Raw genomic sequence first — 26,709 nt, 5'->3', positions numbered from 1 at the left:
TTATCGTTTAGATGCTTGCATTTCTAATTATTTATTTGTTGTGTGAGATTTTAAAAATCTCGCAGACCTTTAAAATGATCATCTACCGTCTAATCAATAAAATTTTACATGTATAAAGATCCAATTTATATATAGTAAATAAGGGTTTCAATAACCCACCGTTAAAATTAACTTTTTTTTTATAATTTAAGTAATTTATTTAAGTTTCATGTAAGATTTAAAAATCTTTGTAGAGACTTAAATTAATCACATTATCGTGTAGGATAATAAATCCTCGCAGATATAGTGATTCTCAATTTCTATAATAAATAAGTTATTTTTGTAAATAATCATATAATATACAACTTAAAAAATTAATTAATCAAATTAATGAATTTGAAGTAATCACATTTACCGATTATATTTTTTAGTCATGTGAGATTTTTGAATCTCTGTAGACTTCTATGATAATCGTACGAGTCAATAAGACTCTGCAGATATAACGATTAAGTTTTTAAAATATATATATATATATATATACATAAATTATATTAAATCAATCAAATTAAAAATATACTTAATTGTATATTATTTAATCTTTTATTGTGTAAAATTTTAAAATCTCCACAGATATTTAAAATAATCATGTTACCGTATAAGTCAATAAGGCTTTACAGGTATGATGATTAATATTTTCAAAAAAAGTGTATATATACATACATGCTAAAAAAATTATTATCAATACTTAAAAATATACATAAAAATATAAATAAATAAATTAAATTGTTAAATTATTTTATCGTGAGATTTCAAAATCTCCGCAGATATTTAGAATAATTGTATTATTGTATAAGCCAATAAGGCTCTACAGGTATTGCAATTAAATTTTCAATCATAAAATATAAAAATAAAAATAAAAATAATTCTTAAACTCTTTTCTTTTTCTTTATTCTAAAAATTTAAAAATTAAAAAAATAATTAAAATTAAATTACTTTTTACAATTTAAAACACATATATCAAAATTTCAGAAATTATTTTATTTGCAAAATGATGAATTATATCTAATTAATTTCTCTTCAAAAAACAATATTTTCACCAACAACTTTCAAGCACAAATTACGTGGACTTTAATCCCTATCATGGGATACGTAGGTCTCAGAGTCAGATTCTGAGTCAAGTCCTCTTTCATATATAAATAAATATTTCTCACTTAATTCTTGTCATTTTTATATCAAACACATGAATATAAAAAAAATAATTAAAATAATTACAAAACTATATTAATAGAGCATAACAAACTTCAAGTAACCATTCTGACGAACGGGTGTTGTAGGGTGCCTAACACCTTCCCCACACTCAACCGACTTTCGAACCTATTTTTTATTTTTACAAACCATCATTATCCTCCTTTAAACGATTTCTCAAGATTTTTTTCAAAATCTTAGTGGCGACTCTTTGTTCATCCAGTTCCCCCCTCGAAGGCCGGGACCTCCACTCGCACACTGTCCATGTCACATTTTTCAGGTGCGACAAGTGACACAGTAAGCTTCTCAAGCTTTAAAGGTTGATTGGGATGCCTGTAATTTGAGGGAAAAGGAAGAGAGTATCCAAAAATGTAAAAGGAGAGAGGGATAGCAAGACCGTGAGCCAACTAGTGTGTTGTAAGGTGGGATAAGGAAGAGGAAGAGTTGACGTGGCAACTGACAAGTGACGTGGCTTCTAGAGATTTAAGTTTGACAGTCAAAAAGTTAATGTTAATGGTCAAAGTAATAACAGAGCAAATTTGTACTGTTTTTAAATACGTTGGGGGCAAAATTGTGCATTTAAATATTTTATGATATCAATTACACCTCCAGAAAAACTTTGAAGGTAGATTTGTGCTTTAACCTGAAAATTTAACTTGTAAATGAATTGAAAAAATAATTAATTTATTTTTATGTAGAACCTGATTGTAATTTTCTCATAATTAAATGAGGAGAAATATACCTCAAAATAATAATTGTTTTGCCAATTCAACTACAAGCAACCCAAACTTACTATGAACAGAGAAGAAATACTTGGCACAGTATAAAAATAGTAAAATACCTTGCAAGTGGCAAATATCCTGATCTTCGAATTCATAGAAGGTAATTGCTTCAACAAGTACAATGTAACTGCAATAGCAAAACTTAATCCGTATACTCTGAATCCTTCTTAAAATTAAGTAGAACTTCAAACGCAGATGATGCTTCAAGTAAATTTTTCATTTTCTAAAACCCAACTCACCTTTTCTCATCATTCTAGATAAAACATTGACTTTACTCACTAGGAACAAAAGGAGTTTCAAATTCCTAAAAAGTCTGTGAATGGACTTCCAGGAAAGCAACAGAAAGATCCCTGGGAAACATTTTCCCAAACATAATTATTTACAAACGAATTTCAAAACTATATCCATTACTCTACTACGACAACAAGTTTTATCCTACTAGGTGGAGTTACCTATTTGGATTGCGCAACATCATTGTGTTCTATCAACAACTAAGCCTTTGGATATATTGTGAACCAAAAAGTCTTGTTCAACAACTTTCCTCAAAACTATATCCATTACTCTAATATAGAGAAAACTGGGTATTCCAGGCAGGATTGCTGGATGTCCATTTCTGAGCAAAAAGCAAATTAGGACCACCTGACGCATGATTCAGCGAACAAAGTGGTTACCTGCTGACGCAGAATTTATTCACCTGCTTGGTTTCATTCATATCATGGGTATCTAATTCCTAACAGCTAGGCATGGGATAGTATAAATAGATCAGAAGACAAACTCCATTCCACTGCATCTATCCTGCAAAAGAGAAAGTAAACATAAAAGCCAGAAAAGAATAAATTACAGTTTAGCAACTGTAATGTGGCCCGTAATTAGTTTATCCTCTCGTGATCTAAAGGGAGTCTCAAATAAGTTTCCTGGAATATATTTTGTTAACCCACAACTATCCGATAGTAACTTCAGTTTTAATTTTAACACCAATAATCTACGTTGGTTAGCTTTAGCAAACATTTAGATAATATTTGAATTGATGGATTAAGATTTAGATTTTAGATTTTAGATTTAAATCTTGCATTTCAATTTTTGCATTTAAAATTCATGTATTTAAAATCTTTTGTTTGGACAATTTAAAAATTTTTTAAATGAAAAAAAGAGATGAGTTTAGATTCAAAATGAAAAGGGAAAATTGAAAATGACAAGTTTATATCTATTTTTTAATCAATGAGAGACGGGAATGAGAAATGATAAAAGACATGAGAGTAGTAGAGATATCAATAGTAAAAACGTGAAAAAAACAAGATATTTGAAGTGTCTAGAATTTCAGATGACTAAGGCACAGAGAGAATTTGAAATTATAAAAGAATTATAGTAAGAAATGGATTTAGATTTTAATCAAATTCAAATTCATAAATATTTGTATATTTAAATAAGGAATTTGATCCAAATCCAAATCCTTATTAATCTAAATCCACCATCAAGGTATTATTGATTAGCTCCATTAACATTTAACCAATTTCATCCTCCCACATGGATCACCTAACTTTGAAAACATAGAAACTTACAGGAGTGAATTGAAAAAATTTGAAATGCAGGAACCTGTTGAAAATCAATTTGAAATATAGGGATTAAATGGTTAATTTTTCCACATCAAAATGATGAACAATTCAATCATTCAAAGTATGTTCTCCTTAGTCCTTGAACATCTTTAGTATTTGAATATAGAAAATATTTTCAAAGCTTGTATCTCGTAACTGAAACTTTACGCTACATTCTTGAAATAGCCTAGAATACTAGAAAATATCCAAAAACTAATCGAATTCATGTAAGTGAAATTGTTCGATGTTCAACATGATTATTTATTAATTTAAATCACAATAAATAAACTATCAAGGGTCACACTCGGAAAGGTAATTTTAGAGGCAGAGATGCTACCTGGTCAGCAACTTGAAGAAAATAAAGTTCTTTTTCTATACGTTTTTGTGGTTCATCATTCGCTTGAATACATGGTCTCTTCAATTCTCCTAATTACAACACTAAGACTTGCACCATTTTCCAAGGCTTTAACAACAGCTCGATGTGCAGATCTATGCCACTTGAGTAGATTATAAGATTGCAAAACCGACCATCTTGCTTGATTAGACATCTGCTCAAAGCAGTAACATGAAAGTTCATATTTCAGTATCACAAAGATAAAACAAGATAACCAAAACAAGTGCATCAGCTATACAGAGTGACCTCGGCTACAGATAATGGAGGATCAAGTAGAAGACAGATGCTTCTAAATAGATTTTCGTCATTTTCTCCACCCTCTGCCTCTCCATAAACTAGAGCTTCAGCTGCAATGCCTGCAAAAAGCACCATGCAGTACCTAAACAATTGGTTATGTAAACCATCAGTATCACTCGAAAAGCTGAAAAGAAATGAAAAGTAAGACTCAAGTTAACAGCTTCAATATTCAATGTGAGCATTAAACATTTCCATCTTTACTTCCATACGACAGCTTTCAAGCAGAATAAGCTATTTGCACTTTCAAGACAAAACAGCCTGTTAGACTACGATCCAATGGCTAGTCTGCCTATGACCAATTATTAATTGAAATCTAGTTACAGAGCACAAATTTCTAAAGCTAAAAGACACACTAAGAGATTTGGCTCAACTTTCTCCATCAACACACAGCAAGCCTGGTCATGGGGCTCCTTCACCTTGAATGGTTTAACAAATATAAAGTATCATGCAATCAGACGGAGAAATAAAAAGACAAGTTACTTTTGAATGGGACAAAGATAGGAAAGTGCAATTTCCAAATCCTAACTAAAAGAAGAACCATAGTGCTGAAGCACCACAAAAACTAAGCTCCCATTGCTTGATAGATGAAAAACGGTGTTTTATTCAGTTTTCATTCGCAACTAAATAACCTGCCTAACCAGTTAACTACACTCAAAATAAAAGAAGATATCTTCAATCAATTGGACTCGACATAAAACTACTTAGTTCAACATAAAATCCCAGCAACTGTGAACGTTGTACCCACCTATCAAAGGAAGTTCCATCAAGTCGTCCTTCAGCAAGGTCATTGGCAACTTTCTCATCCCAAAACTGAGTTCCTGCCTGTAAAATATTATTTTTTATTGGCACCAAAAAGATATATTGAGTCTAGTGAAAGTATGTCAATGGAAATGAGAGAAAGTAGATAAAAGAATTTATCACACAAGAAATATCAAGAGATAAAATCTACTTGCTTGCATCTGTGAAAAGCAATAAATATCAAAATACATTACAATTTGGAAACTTTATCATCAAAGTTCTCTCGCCTTTTTTTATTAAAAAAAAAAAAATCTATTGCCAAGGCAAGAAAGCAGATGCTTCAGGTGAGGAACAAAGAAGAAAACAAAACCAAATATAGAACATCCAAACTAAAAGTACGAAGTATGAACCTTTTTATGGAAATAACACTCGTGGAAAGCATGCCACTAAAAATGAAACCTAGATCAAGGATCAGCCAAACAAGGAACTGATAAAACTACACATTAATATACCATAGATAGAAGAGTAAAGTACCTGTCCCTGAATACCCATTTGCATCGCAACTATTGGATCTAAAATCACCCCACGAATTGGGCAACCCATCAAGTATGCTATGACAGCATCAGAACAATCCTTGTAAGATGTTATACACACATGATTGAGAAAGCCCACTATCACATACATGTGACAAGAGGATCCCACAAAAAAAAAAGTATAATTTACCTGTCAAGAGATGCCCTGCTTCATGAATTAGGATGTGGCGCCTATATGGAGGCCAATAACTTGAAATTTGAGCTAAACAAGTACCGCCAAGGAAGATAGAATCTATGAAGGCTAGACCTAATATTGCCGCAAGGTTGGGTCTTATGTCAATTCCCTGAGAGACAAGAAAGGATGCCCCACCGAGAAAGGCAATCAAAACAGCACTTGAACTCCCTGAAAGACCCCACTTCTTTGGAGCAAGTTTAGAAACTAAACAGAAAAAAGGAAAACGCGGTAAGAATGCATTGGAGGTCATATGATAAGCGTTTTGCAGCAGCAATTTCAGTAACTACTATTTATTCCAATATAATACAATTAATAATGGTCACTGAAGTGAGAATTAGAGCCATTTACAGCTTAGGAAAAATATCTGTCGGTCAGAAATTCATATGTGCACCTTCTAAACCAGTTGAGGACTTCAAGACATCAGGTGTAATGTTCCTCGGTCCATCTAGAACTATGCAAGATGAAAAATGAAAAAAAGGAAAAGCAAAAGTAAGAAACACAGACCATTTTAAGCAAAAGCTGCGTCAGCTGACTAGTAAGAGCAAACTTTATTAATATACATCAATTCAGAAAGCCTCAAATTCAAATAACAACAACAGCAAACATTATTTTCAGTAACATGTAGAGCCAAAAGCTGGTCTTTAAATATGGTACAGGATTGACAATCCAAAGGAATGCTCAATTTTGAAATAATAAAAACATGTCTTTCTGATCCTAAAGTCATCAAGTGTTTATATTGCAGCTCACCCCAATATTTAGCATAACAACCATCCTAGCAGAGGGGGAAATACAGCAAACAATAAATTAAAAAAAGCCAAAGTATACCTTTAATCCTTTAACTTTATAAAAAGTTTTATTTTAGCCCTTTAATTTTATAAAGTGTTTTTTAAGCCTTTAACCCTAACCTCATTAGTTTCATCAACGAGAAATTTCAACATTGAAATGTTAAATATTAACATAATATTAATGTTGATATATTGAGCTTAATTTTTTTAAATAACAATGATTGGTGCAAAAAATAATCATCTAAAACTAATGGTGTTAGGGTTAGAGAACTAAAAAATACTTTATAAAATTAAAGGACCTAACTGAAATGTACACTTTAGCCATTAAAACAACAACAACAACAACAACACACAGAAGACAGGATGGAAAATTATCATACTTTTTCATCACAAAAGTTGTTTATGGTTCAAGGTTTATGCATATTATAGTTCCCTGATAAAGAGAGATATGGTTAATATTTGAAACAACTTGGCAGTGTTCTGCAAGGGAAGCTTTGCCTTAGCATTCAGAACTTCTGGTTGTGCAACTCTTTTCCTTTGAGTATAATTTCCAAGCATTCGGAGGCTTCCTTTGCCCCAAAAATCTTATTGTAGATGGTATGACTTTGCTGGTTACTTGGTATGATAAATTCAGCTAAATTTGTTAATTTATATTCCAAGAAGGAGTTGATTTGAGCTAGCGGAAAAGGTCAGGAACCTGGGCTCCACTGACATCTACAGTGAGCACAAGCAACAATTAATTTTTGCACCATCAACCTCCTAGCACCATTAGTGCGATAAGGGGAAACGTGATTTAGGTACAAAGACAGTGCATCATATCTTAATTAGAAACACGGAGAGAGAGTTGATAATCAAACAAAAGTTCAAGTGGCAGTCTGAGAGATTGGCCATCGCCTCCTTTTTACTATATTTGGCTTGATTATTTAAAAGGTGTATATAACGATGTCCTGCTTATCGTCATATTCCTAAAGGAAAGTGATATGCTGGTTGTCTTTTAAGAAGATGTTATGTTCACAAGTCTCTTAACCTAGGCCCCTTTCCTATTTCCTAGCACCAAATCGCACTGACACAAGAATGTGAGGAAACGAGGCACTGGAACTGAATGATAAAATTAAACTGGGGCAAATGAATCGGAATTTCAAATCACGAACGGAGGGGAAAAGAAATTTGTAAAAATTTCTGAATATTTCAGCAGTCTTGGCAAATGCTTCACCAGGCACCATTTTATCCTGAACAATTCATGAACTTGAGATAACAATGTAAAACACTGGAGAATAAATTGACTCATTTTTCCACGATCCCAAGTCCAATAAATCCCCCTCCGTCTTCCCAAAATAAAAAATAATCCAGAAAAGTAGAACCATAAAAACTCACCAACATTCCTGCATTTTCCAAAATTAGGCAGAAAACCCCTATCCTTCAAAAACTTATAGGCATTACCAACTAGCTTCATGTTATCCGCATTCAAGCACGTGTCCAGAACCTCCCAATCCCTTTGAGGCCCAAATAATTGCAGCTCACGGAACCGAGACTCAAAGGAGTCAGCCGCGGAAGGAGCAGAACCATCAAATAGCTCAACTGGATTTTCGTTTTCGATGGATTTCAAGAATCTCAGAGCCGTGGCAAGGTCCTTCCGCTTCACTGCCTCCTCGTATTCCCGCCATTCCCGGAAAGCTCTGATTGCCGGTTGATGCCGGTGGTGGAGGTATTGCCTTGCATAGAAAAGCTTCCTACTAACAGGAAGGACGGTTTGAGGGAAACAGCAAGAAAATCCGCGGGAAAATGTCCATGAGGTGAGAGGATGGGAGAAAATTTCAACGGTGGGGGAAGTGTGATGCAAAGGGAGAGCCATAAGGTGATGAAAAAGCTGTAACTTCGCGTGTTTGGACAAGATTTTCTCTCCATGTGCCTAAAGTTCGTCTTAGAAAAAATCAGTGAGAATCTAAATTCCATTGAAAGATTGTTTCCTCCTAGACTGTAATGTTCCTTCTAAAGGTTTTTTTTTTTTTTTTTTTTACCAGTTTTTTCCATGGCAACCCATGATTTATTTATATTTTTTTAATTGTTTGATTTTCGGATGATAAAACTTTTAATCTCATAAATTTATTTTAGTTATCAATTTAACTTTTTAAATTTATCTTAATTATAAATTTGGTCCTTATAAATTTAATCTTTTATTTTTTTTAAATTAGCATATAAATCTTATAAGTTTTTTTAACATAAATTAACTCTCAAAATAATTTAATATATAAAGTGTATTAATAACTTAACATATACGTATGACTAAATAAAAATAAACTGATCCTCAAATTAATTTAATTTTTATTAATATAATCACTTACATTGTGTCATTTTATCTTGTTTTCTGAAATTTTAAAGTATGGTTTCCCTACCTAAATAATTATAATTTTTTTATTAATTTAAACAACTAAAATCAATAACAAAAGTAAATTTAATAGATTAAATTGATAAAAATTAAATATAAAAAACTAAATTGATAAATGAAAATAACTAAAAGGACACTAAGTTACAATATCATTTTGACTTATTTGACATTGGATATTTTTAACTTCAAATTTAGAAAAAATATCATTGTTAGTCCCTATAATTTTAACATATTTTAGTGTCAGTCTCTTTTATTTTTTTTCAAATATCTTAAGTTTTATATGCTTGCAATGTTAGTCATTATCATCACTGATGAAATTAAATATATTAATGTGTATATAAGAGTTATATATACATTATGATGGGTTGGTAAAATTATGATGATGAAATTAAATTTATTGTTGAGTTAATAAAATTATGATAGGTACGAGTAAAATGATAACTAACATTTGTGTTTTTTGCCCTTTCTATTGCGTCTTATTCCTTCAAAAAATATATCTATTGCACATTTAAGAATTCTGGTTTAACGTATTACCGTTTTTTTTCTTATACTCATTTTTATACAACTTATCATAATTAAATTTTGCCATCATTAAAACCTTATGGTCATATTTAAATAAGACTAACGATATTGATGGATAAAGCATAAGGACTAAAAGCAACGGAAAAAATATAGAAACTAATATCAAAATATGATAAAAGTATAGTGATTGTAACATACTGATTTTTATATAATAAAGAAATTGTGGAATTTAGGTTTTGAGGAAAAAATAATAATAATAAGAATTTATATTATTTGAGGTTATTTAGAAATAATATTATGGTTAGGTATTTAATTATGAATTTAAAAATTTAAATTTAAAATCACATAAGCAATATTTAGTTAAGATATAATATATAAATAATTTTTTTATGTGTGTGTTAAAAAAAAAGAAAAGATAGAAGGAACAAAAAAAAGGGGGGAGGAAGGTTGTTGTTTCTAAGTCCCACATTGGTTAGATGAGGGAAGAGAAGAGGTGCCTTCATATATAAAAAGAGGGGATGTGTGCATTAGGAAGCATGAGAGGCTAAGATGCAATTTAGAGAAAATTACAACTTATGGCCCAAAGATTTGAATAATTAAATTCAGACCTATAGTTTTTTTTAATATAATTTTGGGACTCACAATCCCATTTTTATATTATTTTTCTCTCTTTCTCTCACGTTGCTCGGCATTTTCTCGTAAATGGGGATTATTTTCTTTTTCTTTAGGTATGTTCTAACTTTCCTGTTTAGATTAGCATTTAAAAATTTATTTAATTACATAATTAATTTTATAGTTATTTTCTAAATAATATTAACTTTCTAGTGATATGATTATTTTGTAGGATAGAGTAAATATTCTGATTAGAATTTTTCTATAGGATAGTTAATCTGATGATATGATGTATTAAAAATATAGGTTAAAACTCTTAGAGATATAATAAATATTATAGAATATTTTATTGAGGTTGAAACTCTTGTTTAAGAATTTTTGAGTTAAAATCTAGATCTATATGGTCGAATTTATGTGGAATCTGAGATGTAGGGATGAACATCTGATTATTAAATATTTATTTAAGTATGAATAGGTATTTTTGAGGTTATAGAAAGGTGATTTGAGGCTTCAGGATAATTCTAAAATTTTTAATTTATTTTTGGGTGAATTTTTAGAATTTAGAAGGATGAAATTGTGATACTAGAAGTAATTTGAGGCTTAAAAATAGTTTATTAGGGTACGAGAATTTTAGAAAAGAATTTGAGAAGTTAAATGAGGCATAAATCTTAAATTAGTGTTAATATGGATTATAGATCTAAGACTTTCTAACTCTTTAAATTAGAGTTATGTATTTTAATGTAAAATTAATACATAGTATTATGAAATAACTATGTAGATTGTGTTGACAAAGATAGTGGTGAAAGAGGAGTTGTGAAGGGGAACTTGTTATTCAAGACACAAGGTAACCATTATTAATGTGTTGTGATGGGTGTGTTTGTGAATGGTTATGTGTTGTTTTATTGTTTGGAAAAATTATGAATTAATGAAAATAAATACTGTATATATATATTTGTTTGAAATTATTGCCAAGTGGGTCAAAAATTTATTTTTGTTTATCATGATGAGATATTATTGTTCGGATATGTTCCTGTTTGGATATTTGAATGATGCATGACTTGTCAGGGTATTTTAATATATGGTGTTAATAGGAATTTCTGTTCAGTTAATTATTACCACGTGGTAAGCCCTCATTGGACCTAATGAGTGGCATGTCGCTTGGTCCAACTCACCTTTGGCCAGGTGATTTGGCGTCCGAGCATGGCGAAAGGAGGATATAAGGTGCAGTCATGCAAATTAAATACTTGTTCGGTTTGTTTGAAAATATTGTTCGGTTAAATGTTTTGTGTGCCCACTTAGCAATCGCATGATTAGTTACATCCGCATGCATCATTACATATTAATTTTTGGTTACTGGGACTTTTAAGTCTCATTCCCCGTGGTTAATATTTTTACAGGAGTGAGTCCGGCTGAGAAAGCACCAGAGGTGTAACTATGGTGAATGAGACACCATCTTTTACGTTGCCTCTTATTTTGGATTATACAATGTATTTTGTGCCAACTTAGGACATATCTCCTTTGTGAAGCATGTAAGCTCTAATCCTTTTTATTAAAAGGATTTATATGACCAAGAGGATTATGTTTGTCCCTCTTGATTTATGATCTGATTTGAATATCATGCCATGAGGATTATGTCTGTCCCTCATGGTTCTAATTGTTTTTTTTAGATATTTTAAGACCTGTGGTATATTGTCTTAGATGTATCATGGTAGAAATTTTTCTACCATGATAAGGGTATGATAAGGGTTCAATAAAAAAAATGATTTGTTGAATTAATAATTTACGAAAAATCGGTTTATATTTTTGAGGGTGTTACAGTGATCAACATCAATATTTTACTTATATTTACTTTTTTATTGTATTTCGTCACTTTAAAAGTAAAGTACTAAGATGTGTTGAATTAGTATTGATTGAGCAGCTTGCAAGCTTCTACAATATGTGTGAGTTGTTTTCCTGCTTTTCTCCAATTCTATTGTAGCTAAGAGGTTGCGTCTTTTTCTCAAAAAAAAAAAAAAAAATCGAGTTTGATTGTGTACTATTAAAACCTATACTAAAAAAAAAAAAGTTACGTATAAGAAAATCTTTATATGCACATTCATCATTGACAACTATTTTGACATCTAATGTCCATTAATTTATTCAATAAACTGTTAAATGATCATGCAAATGTAATTTAAAACACCATTCATTACTTCTTCTTTTTTTTGGGGTGAGGCAATGTAAAAATTCAAAATATGAATGTATTTTCTAAATAAAAATATGACTTGTAAAATTATTTATTTAGGAGTTACACCCATTTACCAATTGTTTGTTATATAAAAATTGGCTCAATTAAAAAAAGTTTGGTATATATCCTAAATCAATACAAATTAACTTTGAAGATGGAATTAGACTTAAGGAGAAATCATTGTCTTTTAAAAGTGTAAGAATATGGAGTGCAGAAACATACCTTTGTCGACTCCGATGACGGTACCTTTGATAATGATGTCTGGCCTTGTTTCTCCCTCACAATAACTTGATTACAATGATGGACAGGAGTGTTTGATACACCGTGGACACACTGGAACTTTTTTGAGAGAAGAGAGGGAGAGAAGCAGATGAGAGAACACTCTTGTTCTTTGCATGAGTAAACTAAATAACCATATGTTCTATTAGATTACCTAATATCTCACACACAGATAATGGGTAGTTATTTTATTTATTTAAAATGAATAACTACTCCCTCCAAAATACTGCAATAACAACTTGTAAGATAATGAAGAATTATTATTAATATATATAATTATTCAATCCAACTTGGGCTCCTACTTACTTGGCCAATTCATCAAGGATGGAACTCAACAAAAAGTTTAACAATCATATTTATTTTGCAGATTAAACTCTAATATATGAATATCATCACATGTCCCATGTAACTAGAGACAGAAACAAGCAAAGTTAGGTCAGGCTTTAATATAGCTAAATATCATCGTATGTCCCATGCAACTTGGGATGGAAAAAAGTTAGGCTAGGCCAGGCTTTAATTTGATAACCTTGAACCTGCTGTACGTGAAGTAGGAGAGTAGTAGGAGTTTAATGAAAATTGAAATTAGTAAGACAAGAGTTTATATAAGGTAGGTGTTCCTATTCTATACTTCTACTTGGAATTTGGTAAAGGTAAAGGTAGAATTTTAGTTCTATTTGAATGGATTTTTGATAAAGCCACAAGTTTGGGAGGCATAACAAATTTATATAAAAGTTGAGAAATTGTTGAGTAAGAGATTGGAAGAGTAGGAAGCTTGATAATACAATTGATTTACTAATAACCACAAGGTATTTGTTAAAATGCATAGGAGAGTTGGACTAAAGTAATCAAGTATATTAGATGCATTAAGGATTGAAATTTAAGATTCAGGTAGTTTAATCTTTATGTTGAAACTTAGGAAGGTCCAATTCTTGCTTGAATACCAATGTCTATGTAATCTCTCTCTGTGTGTGTACGTATACACATATATATGTTATTGAATTCAATGTTTCTTTCTACATGTGGTAAAAAATTGATATTTCAGGTGAAATTCCTTTTGTACTACAAGGGAGTTTTATAGAAAGACCAACTAATCTTATGTAGGCTTTGAAAGCCCAATGGTTATTGACGAAGGGTTGCCAAGGGTTCTTAGCTATGGTGAGAGATGTTGATAAGTCCACTATTAGATGGATCAAATACTAGTCATTCAAGAATTTTCAAATGTATTTCCAGAAGAATTACCTAGACTACCACCAATTTGGTTTTAGACACCTAACCAATTTCTATTTCGCCTTACAGAATGGCACCTTCTGAGTTGAAAGAACTAAAGAATCAATTGTAAGAATTATTAGATAAGAGATTTATACGACCTAACACATCTCCTTGGGGGACACCCTTGCTCTTTATGAAGAAAAAGAATGGGTCACTAAGACTTTGTATCAATTATCGGCAACTTAATAAGGTGATAGTAAATAATTAGTATCCACTATCTTGAATCGATGATCTTCTTAACCAGATGCAAGGAGCTTAGCGTTTTTCAAAAATATAATATAATATAATAATAATAATAATAAATAAATAAATAAATTTGTGTTTGAGTTATCACCAGTTAAAGATCAAGAAATGGGACATACCAAAGACTGTGTCTTAATGCAACATGGGCGAGTTATTACTTATGCCTCAAGGAAACTTAAAAAGCTATCCAACACATGATTTAGATATGGTGGCAGTTGTTTTTGCTTTGAAGATTTGATGCTACTATCTTTATGGTGAGACTTATGAGATTTATACTGATCATAAGAGTCTTAAGTATATTTTTAAGTAGAAGGATTTTAACCTTAGGCAAAGAAGATGGATGGAGTTGTTAAAGATTATGATTATACAATTCTTTATCACTCTGGTAAGGCAAATGTTGTATATACTGTTCATCTAGGAACAACAAAGATATATCAAGATTTGAAACAATTATATTGGTGATTGTAGATAGATAGACTAAGTCAGCTTATTTCATTCTGGTAAAGATGACTTATAATGTTGATAAGTTTGTTCAATTGTATATTGATGAGATTGTCCAATTGTATAGGATCCTAGTATTTATAATATCTAATAGAGGTCCTTAGCTTACTCCCAATTCTAGAGATCATCCCAAGAAGCTTTGGGCACTCGACTAGATCTTAGTACTGCTTTTCATCCACAAACAAATGGCCAAATTGAGAGAACCATTCAGATACTTGAGGATAAGTTAAGGTATTGTATTTTAGATTTTGGTGATAGTTGGAATCATTACTTAGCATTAGTGGAGCTTGCTTACAATAAGAGTTATCAAGCTAGCATACAAACGGCTTCATATGAGGCACTTTATGGCAGGCAATATAGATTTCCTACTGGATGGTTTGACGTTAGTGATGCTAAGCTTTTAGGATCAAATTCGGTGCAAGATGCCATTAAGAAAGTGAAAATAATTAGAGAAAGATTAATAACAACCCAAAGTTGATAGAAGTCTTATGTTGATAACCGATGTTGGGAGTTAGAATTTATTGTTAGGGATAACATATTTCTTAAGGTGTCTCCTATGAAAGGAATGATGAGATTTGAAAAGAAAGATAAATTAAGCCCAAGATATATAGGCCCATTTGAGATCTTAGAAAGAATTTGTGTAGTTGCTTATCGTTTCGCGTTACCACCTAAATTGTTGAGTATTTATCTAGTGTTTCATGTATCAATGCTACAAAAATATTTATATGACCCTTCTCATGTGATAAAAACTCATGGAATTCAAATAGACCTAAATTTATCATATGATGAGGTTCTTGAGGTTATTTTGAATTGACAAGTTAAGAAATTACGATTGAAAGAAATTGCTTCAATGGAAGTGTTATGGCATAATCATTCTCAAGAAGAAATTACATGGAAAGTCGAAAGTGATATGCGTGCTATGTATCCACACCAATTTGAGAATTGAGGTAAGGAAAAGTTTAAATTCAGAGGACTGAATTTCTTAAGGGGGATAATGTGATAACCTAAGGGTTTAAGTAAAATTTAATATATAAGTTTGTTTTTTAATAGTTATTATACTAGATTTTGGAATTATTGTGACAAGAAGGGATGTTAGTGCAACGGAATAAGGTGCAAATAATAAACATCAGGTCTCGCGTTCGAGTCTCAAAGAGTCAAGGAAATTTCATTTTCCTACTTTTTTTATGAAATTACCATCCCCTTCTACAATTTTTCTAGACCTCCAACAGAGAGAAGAGGAGCTCTGATCCTGTCATTCTAGTCTTTTGTTGGATCTTTGCTTTCGTCTTTTTGCTTCTGACCATCGCCAATGTGTTTGCTGAAACTCACCCATCACTGATCCGTCAAGCTCGTTGCTTCTGCTTCCTTTCTTCTTCTCTATTTTAGATCAACAAGGCTCTTCTTCTTCATTGTCAGCGTGGGTCTCAACTCTACCGTGAGTTTGTCGTTGTTATCTTCTTCTGCTACTATTTTCTTATTTCTTTTCTGATTATTGTTGCCATCGATTATTGCTATGGAGGCCGTGGCTGGTCTGTGTCAAAGCTAGAAAATTTTGTTGCTCAAGGTCTTTGAACCTCTGGCCGTCCTCTTCCTTTATGGAATAGCTCGTTACTGTCGTGGGGAGAGCTTCGTCCAAGCATTTTCTTTTCCATTCCTCCTCTCAATTAGAGCCGGGAATAAGGGCCGGGCTTGTAGACTCTGTTTAAATAAGGGTTCGGGCTTTGAAAATTATTTTTTTAAAGGAACCGGCCTTTAGGACCTAGCCCTGATAAGCCTTGTGAAAAAGGGCTCGGGCCCGGGAGGCCCTCCAAGCCCTGATAAGCCTGATTATTTTATATATATACATACACGTACATAAATACATTTGATTAATAATGACACAATTTGTTAAATATTTATTATAGATGATGAAGAAGAAGTTGTAAATGTAATTGATATTGAATTTTCACCTCCATCTTCATTCTTTAACAAGTACACTTACATTCAAGAGATCTAATGTTTTATTTGTAGATGATGAGGATGAAGAGGATTTGGGTTTTGATTGATGAATGTGTGTTGTTTAGATTTCTAAATATGTTGTTTAATTTTTAAAATATTGTGTGAATTTTAATTTTTTAAATTTCAAAATATTTTAATTAATTTATAATATTTTATTTTATTTTAATTTTTTTATTTTTTTAACAGAACTTTCGGGCCTAGCCCTGAGCCCTTTACATAAGGGCCGGGCTTTAAAAAAGAGACTAAAAATAGATAACAGAGCCTGTAAGGGCTAGGCCCTTAAGGGCTGGGCCCACCTGTATTCCCACCTATACTCTCAATTTGACTACATAGTGATTGCCTCATCATGCTCCTTTTCTGTTTCGTTTAGCTGGGTTGAGGTGAGGAGATTCAAACCTATTCATTGTTGTTGGTTCTGAGTGTAAGTGTGTTCTGTTATTGTTGTGCGTGAGGTTGCGTATTTTTTATACGTGTCCTGCCACCACCGCACTATTGTAGAGAGAAGGAAATTCAATATGAGCTGGAAATTATTTTAAAGCTTGATATTAATATACATATGGGTCAACTTTTGAGTTAAATTCATTTTCTTTAAATTGGTTGATACTGAAAAATTAGTTAGGATTATGTTAGAAGAGATAAGATATGAAACTTGAGGAATGATGATTATAAGATTGTTGTTGAGGTGCTTATTAGCAGAAATTGAACTTGATTTTTCAACATTTATGGAGATTCATTAATTCTTGTGAGAAGTATGAAAATTTAATTCGAATGTTGCAAAGAATAATTGTTTATGAAATTTATAATGTGATTTTTGAATTTTTGAAGATGAATAGTTGTTGGTGAAATATTGAATGCTAGCATTTTTATGAGTAGATTGAAAATAATTTATATTTGGTGGCTTGACCGAATGCTAGTGAGGATTTTAAAAAAAAAAGGTTCTAAATGTATTATAGTTTAATATTGGTGGTAAGTGAGTTTGAAAAAATGAATTATTGTACTGGTTGATGGTTAAATAAAATTTTAATATGATTTATAGGGAGTTTGGTATAGGAGAAATTTAAATTCTGAAGATTTTAAGTAAGTGAATAATATCCCATTTAATTTATTTTTAATAGTCTTTTATTAGCATATTTTACTCTTATGAATTATATTAGTTTTTTTTAAATTATGGAATATTAATGAAGGATAATTAAATTATGATATGTGCATTTATTTTTCCTCAACAAATATATTTTCAAGATTGATGAAGATATTTTTGTTTATTAAACTCTGAAATTTCTTGACTACTCAATTAATGCAAGCCTGTACATTAGCTATGAAGTATTATTTTGGAAAATTTTGAGATTTGAAACAATTTATGTGAGTTTGACATTGATAATGAAAATTTTATTGCAGAAATAATTATTTTTCTCGCATGTTTGAAATGTAATTTTCAAGAGGACTCTAAATAGAACACTGTTGCTAACGACAGTTTTGTTAGCTCGTAGCATGCTGTGATTAATAACTAGCTAGTTTGTCTTATGGACATTGTTCTCAAGTTTGTTATTTGTGGGCTTTGTACTCGCGTTTGATTTTGTGGCCTTGAGCTGTGTTGAGTTAGCCTTATCTTCGTGGACTGTGTCTCCACATTTATTTTGTGGCTTTAGCTACGCTTGGACGGCTTGGTTATTTATTCTCGTGAACTGTGTGTCCATATTTATTTTTATGGTGTAAACCGCGTTTAGTTATTTATCCTCATGAATTGTGTGTCTACGTTTGTTACCTGTTCTATTAAGTCCTCAAAATTTTTAAATTTTGATTAACTCTCTCATTTAAAATTCCAATGGTTTCAATTACCAAGTGTATTATTTTAAATTATGTGTGAGTAATTCATTTTCTTTAAGCATGATAGAATAAAGTGCTTTCAATTCACTTTCATTTTATGGTTATCATTATGATTTATAGATTTTTAAAGTTATTATATTGAATTATCATCTTTTCAATTATTTTACAAGATTATTTTAGTTTAGTATTTTAATTATTTTAAATTTTATTTTGGAGATGCTATTCACTGAAAAATTTATTTTGGTCTCAAATTTATTAGTTGACGCTGATTTTACTGCTAGCTTTTGAAGGGCAATACAACTATATTGGTTGAAAATTTTGTTTGGTGCTGTTACCTTTTTATATAAATATTTAAGTCTTATGTATTTTAATTTAGAATAAAGATTAGTTGCTCCACATAGATTATTGCTAAGATTTTATTTTGATTTATATACTGTTTGCTAATTGAAAGGAGCTAAGCTCCTAATTAATATTATATTTGTGAAAATTTTTGTGCTGTAAAATTTTCAGGAGATCCTATTTACAGTAGAAGTTCCGCCAAAATTTTTACAAAAATATTGAAGCTTTGCTGTGTCAATTAGTATTAAAAGTGTTAGAATTTCATATAACCTGATTATTAAAAAAAATAAAATGAATTTTCATGTTGAGGCTTACGAGAATATGCAAAGTAATTCGGACCCGTACTTATCACCGTCTATTTTTGAGGCGTGACAGATTTGATCAAGCCTAAACTTGAGCTTGAGCTTATGATCTAAGGAAAGCTGTTATTTTGCCTCAAGCTTGAACTTGCAAAGGCCTGTAACAACCGAAAGACTGTATACAAGAAGCAATTAACATTGACATAAGTGGAGGTCATGGGAGAGTAGTGAATGAGTGAAGGACAAGGAAGTGTTTCAGAATCCCTAGCACTGAGGGAGAATAGTGGAGCGTATCCCACGTTACGGTGGTTTGATTTATGATCTGTAGCTTTCCTTTCAGTGTATACAGCAAGTGACAATAGTTTCATTGGAGCTACATTTTGTTGGTATAATGTTGGTTAAAAAAAAAAAAAGGATAGATCTTTACGGTTTAGTCATCAATGTTCCATCAGTATTTTAAGCAAAAGACTTGTTGTTCGCGTGCCGGGGGGGGGGGGAGAGCAATTTTATGTGGCCCTGCAAATGATAGTCAAAATTCTCCCACTGGTACATTCCCTGGGGTGCAATACTAGCTTAGTCCCATTTTATGCTGGGCATTAATCTAGCATGTGCGCAATAGGAAATTAGGGGTGCAAAACGAGTTTTCAAATTCTAGATGAAACCAAATTCTAAAACGGTTAATTAGGAACAAGGAGAAGCCGCCTGAAATTTTTTTTTTTAACAAAAAAAGGGACAAATAGGTGAAGAGTAGTAGAATAATAATACATCTTAATTTAAAACTTCAAAGGTAATAGCAAAATTCGTATGTTTAAGGTTAAAAATTGATTTTAATTGGATCAAACATGAAAAGTTATTGGAAGTATAAGAGAGTTGTTGGAAAAATTTAATCTAAACGCATAAGGGATGTGTTGGAAAAAGGTTATTTTGATAAGCTTCTCCAAAAAGCTCATAAAAAACTGAAAATAAATTTTTTCTAGCAGCATTTTTATTATTAGCTTAATATTTCCTACCAATTTAAGTGTTAATTAAGATGATTTTTTATTTAATTTCAAGAAAAACACAATCATTGCACCTATAATTTTCGAATTTTGTTTTTAGTCTATATAATTTTTTTCAATGTTTCCAATCTCTATGGCTTCAACAAGACTAAGTGACATTTGTTACTTAGGTCTAGAGTTGAAAAACGGATGAGACCCAGCCCTTATGGGCCTAGCCCTTAAGGACTCGAGCCATTAAACCCAATTTTTTTAAAATATCTCATTTTTTAAAACTCAGCCCTTATATAAAGGCTCAAGGTCAAGCCCGTAAGCCTTATTATTTATTATTTATTTTTAAAATTTTAAAAACTAAAATTTTAATTATAATATTTCATACATTTTTAAAAAATACAAATTATAATGTTTAAAAAATTAAAAATAAATAATAAAAATTCTAATTTAAAGTATAAACATTTATTCTAAAGTTTAAATTCAATTTAAAAATTAAAAATATTTTATTTTTTTAGAAAAAAAAAAAAAGACTTAAAAAGGCCACTTGAGCTCGAGCCTTTTTCAGGACTTATCAAGGCCGCACTTAAAAGCTCAATTTAAAAAATATTATTTTTTAAGCTCAAACTCTTATAAAAATGAATTTAAACGGACACCCTCCAAACCCGATTGTTATTCCCAATTTTACTTAGTCCTATAGTTTCAGTATTTTTAGTGTCTTTGTCCTTGTGAGGACTGAAAATGCTTCTAGAAAAAAAAATCATAGGAATTAAAAGTAGAACCTGAAAAAGCTATAAGACTCGAAGATTATGTTTTTTTTTTTAATTTTTAACAAACTCAACCTCAGCATGAGATATAAATGATACCCTTTGTTTTTTATAAAAATTTATATCTTATTGAATCAGACCAACTTTTAGATTTTGCTTTTGCTTTTTTCACAATTAAACAAGCTTTGAAAACAATTTGGGCTTCGAGGCTGAGTTAGACTAGTTGGCAATTATTCACATCTTATAAGTAACATGTTAAAATTAATTTTATGTTTTATAGGAAAATTTTGATAAGTTGCGCAAAATTTGAATAAGATGTTAATACAATTTGCCATAAATTTCACATTTTATAATATACATTAATAAAAAGCAACGAGAAACATGGCTCCAAGACGGCTTTCAAGTTGACAATGATATGTTAATTTAAATTTTGTAAATAAAGAAGATAATAGAATTGCCAACTACCTTGTTAAGCTGGCCTAGTCTTTGTAATGATTCTAACTTGTTTCATGTTACACCCTTCTAGTTGGTCTTTCTTTGGGTGGTTTTCATCCCGTCTGTTTTATTTGTTGTTTCCTTAGACTATTGTTTGTTCCCATTCTTTCGAATGAAGGTTGCTTTGTTATTCAAAATAGAAACATGGCTCCATCAACAAAATGCGCTTTTAGTAGACTGATTTGACGTTTGGAAATACAACTCATTTGATAAAGAATTTATGCACCTTCTCAATGTGTCCATTAGCATCATACTTGATGTAGAATGAAACTACAGAAGGCTGAAGGATATCTAAGGAATAACAATCAAATAAATGAATTCCGCTGCTGATATGAGAACTCTTTGGTAGATAATTAATAAATAATTCTGTAAACAGTTTTTGAATCTGGAAGTATGCCCTAACTCTGGCAATCCTGGAACCCAACTTCCTAAATTTTTCTGTATCAAAAAAGAAAAAGAAAAGAAAAAAGAAAAATGGAACATCAGTGCCGCTTCTGCTTTTCATTCTTACGGATTCCTTCTTCTGTCACACAAACTCATTGATTAACGGTAACGAAAAAGTTTGATGATCCCAAGGGTATCTTCCATAGAGCATAAAGCATGTTGAAACCACTAAATTAAACCATACCACCACTTACAACTATGGTCAAAGGGAGTTAGCTAGATCATCCAAGGAAATTTTACTCAAGCTTTCTCCGCTCCTTATAAGCCGAATTTTCCCTGCAGAAACAAGCGTTTGAGAGCAGCTGAACTTTCAGTTTGTTATGAATCAAACAAAAGATTACAATACTGATGCTAACTACAATAAATTTCAATGGTTTTGCCTACTTCAGGGAGTTCAGGATCCTCTGAACCCTAATATAATCCATACTCTTACACCACGTCAAATTGCCACTAAAAGTGTATGCCAAGAAAGATGCAATCCAATAAGCCACCCAAAAAACAAAAAAATTGCTTCACCATGTGAATAATACATATTTAGCGCTTTAAACTGAAGAATTACTGTGAGTAAAATTGTATTTTATCATCCACTAATTAAACGATTGGCAAATGATGTATTTTTTTTCCATATTTGAAGACGCTGATTGCTGCAACAGCATAACTATTTCAGCAAATGTTCAGCTTGAACTTCAGTATTGATCCCATGTTCCCCTAGTTCCCATATATCAGAGCCCCATAAAGCTCTCATCCCAATCCTGGACAACATGCTTGAGATTTTCTACTTCTGCATCTGATGCCCCTTACCCAGGTTACTAGAACAGAGTTGATAAAATCAATACTTCTTTTGGTTTCTTTCTCAAAGACTTAAACATAAGTATTTCATATGCTTTGTTACTGCAGAGGCAAAAAACAGTTAATGAGTGATATCACCAATAATTTTAATTTCGACCTTTTCTTTAACAAAAGTACTTTATATACTTTGCCAGTGTAGATTCAAATTTCAAACAAGCAAGTTCTACCATCCCTTTGGCAAGTTTCAGTTATACTAATTCCGTGAGAACCATGAATCTACAGTCATAAAAAAATTATGTAATCTAACCCAAAAAATGAAAAAGGAAAAGAAGGGTAAAAACTGCATATTAATGAATCAATAATCCTAATTATCAGGTTAAGAATGAAAAGAAATGATAAGCAGCAAAGGAACAAATCAAATAGTGGGTGCCAATATGATATCGTCTTAGAATTTTTTTTTTTTAATATACAAGGAAAATATAGAATATAGATTGATGTACCATCATGTCGAACACATATCTCTGGAATACTTTTAATTTCACCATTGATGCTGTCATTGTAAACTCTTATTTCAATTTCACCCTCAACATAAACTGAAGAGCTGCATTGAAGCTTCAAGCATGAGGCCAAAAAAAAAAATAAAGAAACACTCACACCAGAATGTATCATCTATTCAAGATAATCTCAAAATTTGATCATCTAAATTTTTGCACTTACTTCTTTACAAGTTGTTGTACTGCATAAGCCCCGAGAGCATCATTATGCACAGCAATCCGATGCCACTGAGCAGGTTTTGGCAAATCCTTTGCCCCCACAGTTCTCTGGTCAAACATCCCCCCTGTCCCAACTGTAAAGATTGTGACATTCTTCCCATTTCTCAGTATCTTTTGAACAGGAGCCTGACCAACTTTTCCACAAATGATGGCCTGTGTCATATCATTACATGTACGTTAAATAATTCCTCAAGTGAAAAATGCAGACAGATCATTACATTATGCTCAGGAAGAGTGACATTTTATTTCTAAAACTTTGATCGCTGAGAATTTCTGTATAATCGGCTATTGTACAGTTATTTTCCAAAATTGATTCAAACTATTTGCTCAAACATTCAAGCTTCATAAAAAAAAAAACCTTATGATAATTAGAAAACTAGTTTTATATTCAAGTCATGCAAAAGAATGAACTCTATTAGACCAGAACAGTGACAACAACCTACAATAGGTCTCACAGCACCAATAAAATAGATGAACTCACTTTTCTGTGGTTACCTAATCCAAATCCATCCTTAGAGATGTCTAACTATAATAGCAGATTGCTAAATTTTGAGTATTCAATACCTTGTGCACACCTCGGAAGTTCCAACCCCTCTTTGGATCCACACCCTGTAGCTGCCAAGCAGGCTGATTGCCAAGAAAATTATCAACTTCTTCATCAATAGCATTGTTCTTTGGATTCTCATTATCATCTAAACGTTCATCATCATCACTTTTAGATGTTGTTGAGTAACATAACCTCCCACTTCTTTTCATAGCCACTGCTAAATCCAATAATTAAATAACCATTAGTATCTAATGGGTTTGCAAGGCCAAATGATAATTCAGCCCAAAAATCTTATTCCAAGAAAGGCATGATGAAGACTATAGACAAGAAGCAATTAACATTGACATAAGTGGAAGGCGGGGGAGAGTAATGAGTGAAGACCAAGGAAGTTTTTGAGAATCCCAAGCACTGAGGGAGAAGAGTGGGGGTATCAATTTGGAGTATGGCCGTGCTACATTATGATGGTATAATGGTCGATGTTATGTATGATACATGATCAATTGATCATAAATCATTCGTGGTGTGCGTGTGCGCGAGAGAGAGAGAGAGCCATATTATGTGGCCCAGCAAATGAACGCCAAACTTCCCCCACTGAGGGAGAAGAGTGAAGACCAAGGAAGTTTTGGAGAATCCCAAGCACTGAAGGAGAAGAATGGGGGTATCAATTTGGAGTATGGCCGTGCTACATTATGTTGGTATAATGGTCGATGTTATGTATGATACATGATCAATTGATCATAAATCCATTAGGGTGTGCACGCACGAGAGAGAGAGAGAGAGAGAGCGCAATATTATGTGGCCCAGCAAATGAACGCCAAAATTCCCCTACTCCTACATTACCAGCAAAACCCATGATGGAAAAAGGTAAAAAGAAGGCCCAGGTGGGTTGGGGGGCACAATAGTAGCTGAGTCCCATTTTACACCAGGCATTGATCTAACCAAACCACATAATTAGATTCATGAGAGAATCACATCCAAGAGCTACTCAAAGAAATTATTTACAGATAAGAACCAATATGAAATGGACTGTTGTTCAAATGGGAACGTAACTGAAACTTGTTATTAATCTTTATATGTAAATAATTTGCTAAAGTGGTCCTTGGACGTAATTCTTCCAAAATTCATATAGGTAGCAATGGTGAGTGTGTCAACCAAACACAGTATAATCCTAACTCGAAAAAATTATGGAAGTGCTTGACCAATCAACGTCCAAAATGCAAATGTTCATATGAGAATATACATGTCGGACTCTCCTTATCTACTATACTCTATCTGAAAAGAGGAGTAAAAACACCTAACATGTTCTCCGAAGGGAAGGAAGCTTTCTAAAGAAATTCGGGGTGAGATAGAACAGATTGCAACAGTAGAAGACGGGCTATGGACCGTTCCGCAGAAGGGATCCCAAGCCTCAGGTGCAATCGAATGTAGACTACCTGCAGAGGCAGGGCCCTTGAGCGACCGATCCGGCAGAACAACTCATATCGTTAATTTCTTCATGCTCGTTCCAAGTTCAAATTACCATTTGTACAAATAAGAAACAAAGCAAGACAACTGTATAGAAAGGCAAAAAGGAAAAAGGAAAAGGAAAAGAGAGTTCGAATGAAAGGAAAGCAATGGACAAAGAAAGAGAACCATGAAAAGAAGACGTCGAAGCAGCCGCTCTTAGATGCTTTGCAAGTCTCGCTGCCACTGAATTCATTGTCATCAGAACGCTATTTTTTAGGCTCAAGCCTGAACCTGAAAAGGCCAGTCACCGCAAATCCTGATTAAAAGGCTGGATATATGGAGGGGAAATGTAAGGAGGGCACTTCAAGTAAATATAACTAATGCTTCAATCACACATTAGGGTTTCAATGACTAGTAAAATCAAGCAATTGGAGAAAGAAAATGAAAGGAGGGGAACAAGCACAGTACAATCATTATACTTGAGCCATTAAACAAGTAACACAGTAAAGTAAATATTTGCTGAACAGGAAGAACAAAATTAAGTGGAGAGGAAACAGAGAAGACTTACGCGATTGAACACCGGGAGTGAGACGAGACTGAGATAGTGTCGTAGTGAGATTGTCTGAGTGATTGAGCGGGAAACGGGCCGACTAAAGTACTAACAGGCTCGTATGCCCTAAAGAACTGAGAGTTGTTTACACTTGGTTCTCGAACAGGGTTGCTTTTCACAGAGATACATACAAATAACGAAAAAATAAACCTAGTTATCGGTCTCAACCTAAATTTTTAAGGGAAAATTAAATTATAATCTTTAAAAAGATAATTTCTATAAAAATTATTAACAACTTTATTAATGGTATTTAGTTTGATTGTAAATAGATTTTATAATAATTATTTTTATATGGAATTTAGTTATAATTCTCCCAATTTTTAACTAAATAGATCCAAGCCAGACCTAAATCTAATTTTAATAAAAGAACATGAATATGCGTTCTGTTTTTTGTGAGTTTCTACATCAAACTCACCTAAATTTTTTTTATTTAAAAAAGAAGAAGAAGAATAAGAAAAACATGGAGAGGAGCCAATATATTTTAAAATTTGGCTGCAAGACAAAAGAAAACTTATTTGATATTTTGTGTACATGATTAATTATCAAAATTATTTAATGCTAAGAAGCTCCAGTTTAAGATATTTTTGGTTCCACACATTTTACTTCTATACTGTATTTAATAATAATGAATATCTATTTTTTATGAATTACATAGGGCTAGTTTAGATTTAGTTGGATATAATTGATTATAAAAAATTAATTAATATGATTTATTTTGATTCTAATTAATTATGTTATAACATAATCATGTTTGAATATTATTTTCTCAAATT

General features: G+C 31.9%; 2 protein-coding genes across 7 annotated transcripts; both read right to left on the bottom strand.

The window, feature by feature from the left end:
• Positions 1–2,073: 2,073 nt before the first annotated feature.
• Positions 2,074–8,513, bottom strand: LOC129284314 (uncharacterized). Of its 3 annotated transcripts, none has more exons than XM_054919735.1 (9): positions 7,955–8,513; positions 6,187–6,246; positions 5,751–5,999; positions 5,562–5,638; positions 5,035–5,111; positions 4,239–4,371; positions 3,936–4,146; positions 3,566–3,599; positions 2,074–2,801 (listed from the first exon to the last, which is right to left on the bottom strand). In XM_054919735.1, exons 1-7 carry the CDS (start codon positions 8,430–8,432, stop codon positions 3,991–3,993), a joined length of 1,230 nt encoding a protein of 409 aa, XP_054775710.1. In that variant the 5' UTR covers positions 8,433–8,513; the 3' UTR covers positions 2,074–2,801; positions 3,566–3,599; positions 3,936–3,990. The 3 variants fall into 3 exon arrangements, with proteins under 3 accessions (XP_054775710.1, XP_054775709.1, XP_054775708.1); XM_054919734.1 differs by lacking the exon at positions 3,566–3,599 and having other exon boundaries at positions 2,074–2,133; positions 2,246–2,801; XM_054919733.1 differs by lacking the exon at positions 3,566–3,599.
• Positions 8,514–21,615: 13,102 nt separating this feature from the next.
• On the bottom strand, positions 21,616–26,041 carry LOC129284313 (single-stranded DNA-binding protein, mitochondrial). Of its 4 annotated transcripts, none has more exons than XM_054919729.1 (6): positions 25,895–26,041; positions 25,513–25,617; positions 23,898–24,097; positions 23,278–23,486; positions 23,061–23,161; positions 21,616–22,047 (listed from the first exon to the last, which is right to left on the bottom strand). In XM_054919729.1, exons 2-6 carry the CDS (start codon positions 25,583–25,585, stop codon positions 21,974–21,976), a joined length of 657 nt encoding a protein of 218 aa, XP_054775704.1. In that variant the 5' UTR covers positions 25,586–25,617; positions 25,895–26,041; the 3' UTR covers positions 21,616–21,973. The 4 variants fall into 4 exon arrangements, with proteins under 4 accessions (XP_054775704.1, XP_054775706.1, XP_054775705.1 ...); XM_054919731.1 differs by having other exon boundaries at positions 21,966–22,047; positions 23,898–24,094; XM_054919730.1 differs by having other exon boundaries at positions 21,966–22,047; positions 25,513–25,654; positions 25,895–26,032.
• Between the last annotated feature and the right edge of the window lie 668 nt (positions 26,042–26,709).

Source organism: Prosopis cineraria, unplaced genomic scaffold, assembly GCF_029017545.1.
Source record: "Prosopis cineraria cultivar Desert tree isolate PC_DT_omini unplaced genomic scaffold, ASM2901754v1 PC10, whole genome shotgun sequence".
Classification (NCBI taxonomy): domain Eukaryota; kingdom Viridiplantae; phylum Streptophyta; class Magnoliopsida; order Fabales; family Fabaceae; genus Prosopis; species Prosopis cineraria.
This window is presented reverse-complemented; position numbering and strand designations above follow the sequence as displayed.

Bases quoted from the DNA above. Each gene is read 5' to 3' on its own strand.
- LOC129284314 (XM_054919735.1), bottom strand. From the start codon at position 8,432: ATGGCTCTCCCTTTGCATCACACTTCCCCCACCGTTGAAATTTTCTCC. The intron at 5,112-5,561 runs GTACTTTACTCT...AATATTTTACAG, and splicing joins AAATGGGTATTCAGGGACAG to GCAGGAACTCAGTTTTGGGA. The intron at 4,372-5,034 runs GTGGGTACAACG...CCAATTGTTTAG, and splicing joins GATGGAACTTCCTTTGATAG to GTACTGCATGGTGCTTTTTG.
- LOC129284313 (XM_054919729.1), bottom strand. From the start codon at position 25,585: ATGACAATGAATTCAGTGGCAGCGAGACTTGCAAAGCATCTAAGAGCG. The intron at 24,098-25,512 runs GTTCTCTTTCTT...TATTGGATTTAG, and splicing joins TTCGACGTCTTCTTTTCATG to CAGTGGCTATGAAAAGAAGT. The intron at 23,162-23,277 runs GTAAGTGCAAAA...GCTTCAATGCAG, and splicing joins GTACAACAACTTGTAAAGAA to CTCTTCAGTTTATGTTGAGG.